Raw genomic sequence first — 8549 nt, 5'->3', positions numbered from 1 at the left:
GTGCATGGTGGTAGGACATGCACTTCTCTCCTCATCCTTGGGGTCTCCTAGGTCCACTCTCTTGAGTTCTCCTCGGACCAAGGTCTCTTGGGCTCTCCTCCTCGGACCTCATCCTTGGGGTCTCTTAGGATCACTCTCTTGGGGTCTCCTAGGACCACATCCTTGGGGTCTCCTAGGACCACTCTCTTGAGTTCTCCTCGGATGCACTCTCCTTAGCTCTCCTAGGATGCACTCTCCTTAGCTCTCCTAGGATGCATTCTCCTTAGCCTCCTAGGATGCACTCTCCTTAGCTTTCCTCGGACCAAGGTGCACTTGGCTTGGTTATGACATCTTTCAAGCAGTCCAAATTCTTCGTCAGTCTACCGGGTCACTTTATCACAACTCTGAGGAGTCAATGTATTTATTGACTATTAATGTGTCTTTTACTGATCATGCACTGCCACTTGTCACCTTTATTGCCACGTTATTGATCTCCAATTTTTGGGTATAACACAAGGTATAGTTTTGGGTCATGTGATTTCAGTCAAGGGAATAGAGGTCGATAAGGCAAAGATTGATTTAATTCGTTCTCTACGATCTCCGACTAGTGTGAAAGAAGTGAGATCATTCCTTGGGCATGCAGGGTTTTATCGGAGATTTATTAAGGATTTCTCTAAAATTTCCACACCACTATGCAACCTTCTCCAAAAAGATGTAAAGTTTGAGTTTAATGAAAAGTGTTTAGTGGCTTTCAACTTATTAAAAGAGTCTTTGACTACAGCTCCTATAATTCAGCCACCGAATTGGGAGCTACCTTTTGAACTCATGTGTGATGCAAGTGACTATGCCGTGGGTGCTGTTCTTGGGCAGCGAGTTGACAAGCTTCCTCATGTTATATATTATGCTTCTCGCACTCTTAATGATGCTCAACTTAATTATTCCACCACTGAAAAAGAGCTCTTGGTGGTCATTTTTGCCTTGGAAAAGTTTCGGTCATACTTGATTGGAACTAAAGTGATTGTTTATACAGACCATGCTGCTCTTCGCTATTTATTGGCAAAGAAAGAAGCCAAGCCTCGGCTGATACGGTGGATTCTACTTCTTCAAGAGTTCAATTTGGAGATAAAAGATAAAAAAGGTTCTGAGAATAGGGTGGCGGATCACTTGAGTCATCTTATTCGGGATGAAGATAATTTTCCCATAGAAGAAAAATTTCCGGATGAGCAACTCCTGGCCATGCAAGAAGTTATTCCTTGGTATGCCGACATTGTAAACTACCTTGCTTCAAAGGAGTTACCAAGTGATCTCACACAAGCACAACGGAACAAGATTAAGCATGAGGCTCGCCACTACATATGGGATGAACCTTATCTTTGGAAGCATTGTACTGATCAAATCATTCGTAGGTGTGTACGTGAATCTAAATTTCGTTCAATCCTTGCTTTTTGTCATTGATAACTCTACAAAATAGAGTTATTTTACCATATTTTATATGCTAATTGTTGCTTAGTTCTTGAGTTTTTAATTAACTTATTAAGTTTTTAAGTAATTTTGCATTTATTAGTCTTATTGTAATTTTCTAGATTTTTATATGTTTTTATAGATATTTTATTGTGTTATGTTATAGTTTAATTATTTAAAATTAATATTGTTAAGTTAGAAGTTAAAAGTGTAATTCTTTTGAACTTAAATGCTATATTAAATTAAATTATGATCAATATTTTTAAATAATTAATATGATTTATTTTTAATTGAAAAGATTTGATTGTTATTTAATTTAATTTTTATGGTGTAGGAATTATGTTGTGTTTGAAAAAAAAAATAAAGAGAAAGAAAGAATTTTGGCATTTGTGAAGAAGAATTAGAGAAAGTGGGCACAATGCCTTTCTCCTTCAGCAGCCCACCAAGGCCCAGGCCCACGCCAGCCTTCAGCTTGCCCCAGCCCGTCCGTACGGCCCAGCTCTCCACGCCAGCTGTCAACCACTTCTCAGCATCACCACCTGAAGCCACCAAGTCCCAAGCATCTCCTCATATGCTGCCTCCAACACACAGCCACGCCAAATCACTCCCCAGCTTCGGCCACAGACGCATGAAGCCAAGTCCAAGGCCCAGTTCCTCCCAGGCCCACGCAGCAAAGTACCAGCCAGCTCAAGGCTTGCCTTCAGCCCAGCCCAAACGTGGGCTCTCTTCTGCCTCTGCACCAGGCCCGGCCCGCCTGGCCTTCTCCTCTGCCAAATTGCAGCTGCTAGCCACTTTGGCCTTCCTGGCACCACACGCCCACAGCCGCCCAACAGCCAAAGCCTCCAATTCTTGAGCCCATAATGTACTTTTTGTCCTTTTTGTCTAAAAATGCCACACTTTTCACCCATTTTCTACACAATTTTTACCCCAAAATCATCATCACTCCTACAATTTACCCCTATTTACCATATTATTATTAATTTAATCAATTTACTTAATTTAAATTGATTATCTTAATAATCTCATTTTGGCTATAAATAAGGGTTTTGAAGACCATTTTTGGGGTGCTTAATGTTTTGGTTACCATCTTTTTCTCTCATTTTCTCTCTACCATTCTCTCTTCCATTTGGGTTTTTCAAGAGCATTTTGCAAGTATGTATGTCTTTTATTTTGTAATTTCTACTCTAGTTATGTGCTTCTAATCTTTTTCATAAGATTATTAAGATTATGATGAAGCAACTTGTAACTGTTGACGCCGTTTTTCGTCAACAGATAAAAGAAGAGAGCACGTAAACAATTAAAGACAATGGCTAAAACAAACAAACGAATCAGACACACAGTTTTTACGTGGTTCAGCAGTTAAATCTGCCTAGTCCACGAGTCTCTGTTATTAATCTCAAGATTATCTCTGAACAATTCTTTAGCATGAATTCTCCAGAGTTTTCTCTCAAGAATCAGAAATTCGGTCCTTTACAATGGTGCATGACTTCTCTATTTATAGAGAAGGATGCAGAATACTATCCCACATATTTTGGGTAGTTACTCTTTTGTGAATAAAAATAAATGGCCTTAAATGCCAATAATCAGATATAAAAGGAAGCGTTCCCCAAAGATCAGGAAACGCATAACTGACTAAATAATATCCCACGATTCTTGGGGATTTACATCAATAAATGAGGATTACATCCCATATTTACAATACTTGTAGATATTCAAGGTGATCATAGCGTATCTCCAAGGCTTCAGCGTCCCAGGTTTCACGTCATTGTGCGAGCCATTGACATCTCCCGAGCTAACATTTCTTTCGAGATGGCATATCAAGCTCGAGATCCCTGCTCCGAAGTTGTTCCTGAAGATGAGGGGCTCTCAGAGCTATCTTTCGACCTCGAAATCATTTCGAGGTCACTACACTCGAGGTCATGTATCATACTTTGCAGGCTCGACTTACAATCGTAGAACGTTCCCTAACCCTCACGAGACCATTTTAATGCGAACTCAGCTTTCGAGGTCATATTTACTATGGCTCGAAATCTGGGTATAACAGTAACTAGGTAATATTTATGTTGTATGTTGATTTCCCTTGTAATACAACAAAGTTTATGGATTTTTCTTCTACATATATTTCTTTCATCTTAAATATCTTGTATTTTAGATTGTTAGAACATATTTACACTTTGTTCTTCATTAGTGCATAAACATAATATTCTTTGTGTAAGATGTGTCATTAAATTGTACACATCCATGCTTAGAACAAAAATATTATGTTTTGCCTTATAAATAATGTTCATTGATTTATTTGTTATTTCATTAGATTGATTTACACTAAATGCTTTGAAATTATAATTTTGAAAAGTGAAGAAAAATCCTAACTTTTTATAAGAAATTTGTGTTTAAAATTATAAATCTTTTGGAAAAGGATAGTTTAAATTATTTTAACTATCACTAAAACTTGGGAATCAATATACTAATAAATATTATTAAACTTACATTTTGTGGATTCTAGTATCTTAATAATCTTTTCTTTTAACACTTATTTTCAACTCATTATTGGTTTATTTTCATTATCTTAAATAGCTTTATTTTTCAATCTTTTATTTTATGTTCATAATATTAAAACTTATCAATCTTTGGAACTAGGTTAGAATTTATTACTTTTGATTTAAAATAGTTTCATTTTCGATTTTAGACAACTCCTTTGGGTTCGACATCCTTGCTTACGATCACTATTCTATATGGACGATTCGTGCGCTTGCGATATATAAATTTTTAAACATACCCGTTTTGGGTCCATCAGTCATGCTTATGCTTGTGGTGGCACTTTGGACCTAAGAGGACAGCTCGTAAGATATTTGACAGCGGTTTCTATTGGCCCACAATTTTCAAAGATGCTTATGCTTATTGTAAGGCTTGTGATCGTTGTCAACGAGTTGGTAACATAACGGCCAAGGATCAAATGCCTCAAACTCCTATTTTAATTCTTGAGATCTTTGATGTTTGGGGTATGGATTTCATGGGACCGTTCCCATCCTCTTTTGGCTATGAATATATTCTATCGGCAGTAGACTACGTGTCTAAATGGGTGGAAGCGATTGCAACTAGAACGGATAATTCAAAAACAGTAGTGGATTTCATTCGCTCCAACATTTTTGTGCATTTTGGTACACCTAAGGCTATACTTAGTGATCGAGGCACTCATTTTTTTAATAAGAGTATAGAAGCATTGTTTCGACGCTATAGTGTAACTCACAAGGTGACAGTTGCTTATCATCCACAAGCCAACGGGCAAGCAGAGGTTTCTAATCGTGAAATCAAATTGATTCTTGAGAAAACTGTAAATCCAAACCGGAAAGATTGGAGTACAAGGTTAGATGATGCCTTGTGGGCATCGTACGGCATATAAAACACCTATCGGTATGTCACCTTATCGGTTGGTGTATGGGAAGCCTTGCCATCTACCGGTGGAGCTAGAGCATAAGGTGTGGTGGGCTGTAAAGAAGTGTAACATGGACATGGTTGCTGTAGGACAACAAAGAATGCTTCAATTGCATGAGTTAGAAGAAATACGCAATGAAGCATATGAGAGTTCGAGAATCTACAAGGAGAAAACCAAAGCTTTTCATGACAAACATATTTTTCGGAAGAGTTTTGTGGAAGGTCAGAAAGTTCTCATGTATCACTCTCGCCTTAAACTTTTTCCTGGGAAGTTGAAGTCTCGTTGGTTAGGTCCGTTCATTGTTACCAAGGTTTTTCCTCATGGAGCGGTCGAAGTTGTAAGTCCAAGTACCGGAAAGTCATTCAAGGTGCATGGTCAGAGATTAAAGCCATATTATGAATCAATGGAGGAAGAACAAGCTGCGGTGATTCACCTCATTGACCCGGTATATGTTGATGAATGAAGCATTTAGTCGAGCTAGCGACGATAAACTTAGCTACTTTGTGAATTAGTTTATTTTTATTATCTAAATTGAACATTATGTTTTTATTTTTGTTTTTGTTGAGGTAATTTTAGTTTAATTTCTGTACTTAGAACCGTGAAAATCGTGAAAAAAAAAACAAACAAAAATGAAACAAAAAAACGAAAAAAAAAATGAAAACGTTTGAAAAAAAAGGGGAAAGGGACTTAGGCCGCGGCTCACATTTCTTAGGCCGCGACCCTTTTATGAAAAAAAAAATGATGAGGCTTCAGAGGCTTCGTAGGCCGCGACGCACCATTTGCAAGCCGCGGCCTATGCATGGAATTTCAGCAATCAGGATATGCTAGGCCGCGGCACGTCTTCTGTAGGCCGTGGCTCTTTTTCTAGAAAATTGCTTCACGGCAATTCAGGCCGCGGCACACGAGAGCTATTTTGGAAAAAAAACAGCGTCAGGTATTGTGTAGGCCGCGACACACCATTTGCAAGCTGCGGCCTACAATTTCAACCTCTTTTTAATTTTAAAACAACTTCATATCATCATTTATCTAAACATCACCAAAAAAAAACCCTCATTCCTTTTTCTTCTTTTTCCCATCATTCTCATCACAAACCCCTCTCAATTCCTCCATTTCCCCTTGTTTCCATTACTCCATAAACACATCCCCATTTTAATTCCCCCATATCTCCATAAACACTTCTCTACCTTAATTTCCCCACACTAATCCGAAATTCCCCACACCAATCCGAAATTCACACATTCTCTTTTGTTTGCTGCATTTCTTACACATTTTATATATATAATCCAAGAAGATTTGCACTCACATTCATTAATTTCATCAAGTAAGTTTTTCTTGAAATAAAATATTTGTTTTGTTACTTGAATAATTGAAGTGTGGTGTGTTTAGGAAATATTTGTGTGGTAGTTTATTTTGGTAATCTATGTCCTTTGTATTACTTTGATTATTAATTCATGGACATTTTGATTGTTTGGGAAATTTTGCTTCATGGTATATAATTTGTTGGAGATGGTTTTTATATGCACTCTATGTGTTTGATAAAAAGTTTGTGAGGAATGAAGTATATGGTTGGTGCATGAGTGTTCTTGGGGTGAGTTAGAATTTGTTATATAGGAGTTGAGTGATGCATTGTGTCACTTTGACCTTGGATTTGGGGGCATTTAAACTTTGGTATGGATTAATGTTGGCCATTGTGGTATTTTTCTTTTAATCTTTTAATGACTAACAGTGATGTTGTTGGGTTCTTGTTCTTTATTTTTCTAATTTTTGGACAACCATGGCTCCCAAGACAAAAAGGAATCAAGCCTCTTCATCGACACCAATTCCCTATGATCCCCAAAGATTTGTGTCTATTGAGGCCTATGAGAGTTACTTGAATGCCATTGCTCATGATAAGGCATGGGTCCCTAAGCGAGGATTTGATCTTCATATGCATCATGATCAACCTTTCCTCGTGCATCAAATTGAGTCTCGGGGTTGGGAAAAATTATGCGCTCAACCTGAACCGGGGATTGGTCCTATAGTTCGTGAGTTTTATGCCAACGCTGTGGCTCATGAAAATTACAAGGTAAAAGTGAGAGGTGTAAAAGTGTCATTCAAAGCAGCTGATATAAATAGCTATTATGAGCTACCTCACTTTCAGCGTGATGAATATGGTGCGGTTAAGGATAATTTTGATCATCAAGCTGTTATTGATGAAATTGCAATTCCGGGTGCTGTTTGGAATTTATATAATAATGGGGCTCCTCGCTACATCAAAGCCGCGTACCTGGATAGTAATACAAAAGCCTGGCAGCGGTTCATGGGGGCAAAATTAATGTTGACTGCCCAACTTGGTCATGTGGATATTCATGAAGCAATTCTTCTTTATGCAATTCTCATAGACAAAACCATTAATGTGGGCCAAATTATTCATGCTTCTATCATCCGAAGTATGAATCAAGTGACGAATGACTTTTATGTTCCCTCTTTGATCACGGCGTTATGTAAGCAGGCCGGTGTTCCTTGGGATGAGTCTGAAGACAAGGTGCATCCATTGCGCATCATTGATCATAATACCCTTGATCGATTGAAAGGGAAAACTGCTGTTCCAGTTAATGATCAAGGCCAATCTTCTATTCCAGCCCCTGTTCCTCCTCTGAACGATAGTAGAAGGACCACTCAACAACGCTTGCAAGCTTTGGAGCAAGAGGTTTATTATGGTCGACTTGATATTCGGGCGAATACTCAGCATATCCTGGATCACAACCAGCGGTTTGTGGAATATGCAAGTTATCAGGATATTTGTTATAGGATGGATCAGGCTCGATTGAATGTGGATATGTCTAGCTATCCACCTGCTCCTACTTGGTTGCAGCCATACCCACCACCGGTTGCCATGCCCATGGTGCCATATCAGGCCCCTGATGATGAGGATGTTGCTGGAGCAGCAGATATGGATATTCCTGAGGAATGATGTGTTATGAGGGAGTTTTTCTTTTTTCTCTTTTCACTTTCTTTTCTATTTTCCTAAGTCCATTGAGGACAATGTACTGTTTAAGTGTGGGGGGGAAGAAAATTTATGTTTTGATCTGTTTGTTAATTTTCTGTTTTGTTAATTTTCTGTTCTTTTTGTTTTATTTAGTGTCTGTTAGTGTTGGTCTTGTTGAAAGCATTGGTCGATGATGAAACTTTAAATTATGCTTAAAGTGATGTTAGACAATGAGGAATTTTTGTATGATTTGTGTGCTTGACTCCTATGTGAATTGCTATTTTGATTTATGTTGTTTTTCACTCTATGCACGATTGAATTCACCACTTAAATGTGTTGAAAAAAAATTTATGCTTGTTGAAAGAAAAAAAAAATATTTGAAGTCCCAATCACTCTAGAAATCATTAATCAATTGTTTGAGGCGAAATCATAAGTACACATGATTAGGAAGATGATTAAGCCAGTTCTTTGGATCGTTTGAGCCGTTCAAGCCAACCTATTATATGATAATCCCTAGTTTCCCATGTTTAAGCCATGATGACTATTTTTTTTCTTCTATGTACCGAAATTTTTGACCTTATACTTCCTTGAAAAATATTTCTTTTAGTAACCCATTACACCATGGTTATATATATATGATTTGATCTTGTGGGATGGTTTGTTGGAAAAAAAAAAAAAAAGGGAAATACTTATGGGTTATTTGTTTGG

At 37.7% G+C, this 8549-nt stretch overlaps 1 protein-coding gene across 1 annotated transcript; it reads left to right on the top strand.

Moving 5' to 3' along the window:
- Positions 1-4853: 4853 nt before the first annotated feature.
- Positions 4854-5336, top strand: LOC133780192 (uncharacterized). Its single transcript, XM_062220061.1, has one exon. It carries the CDS (start codon positions 4854-4856, stop codon positions 5334-5336), a length of 483 nt encoding a protein of 160 aa, XP_062076045.1.
- The last annotated feature ends 3213 nt before the right edge of the window (positions 5337-8549 follow it).

Source organism: Humulus lupulus, chromosome 5 (assembly GCF_963169125.1).
Source record: "Humulus lupulus chromosome 5, drHumLupu1.1, whole genome shotgun sequence".
NCBI classification, from domain to species: domain Eukaryota; kingdom Viridiplantae; phylum Streptophyta; class Magnoliopsida; order Rosales; family Cannabaceae; genus Humulus; species Humulus lupulus.
Note: the sequence above shows the minus strand (reverse complement) of the source record. Positions and strands in the feature narration are given on the sequence as shown.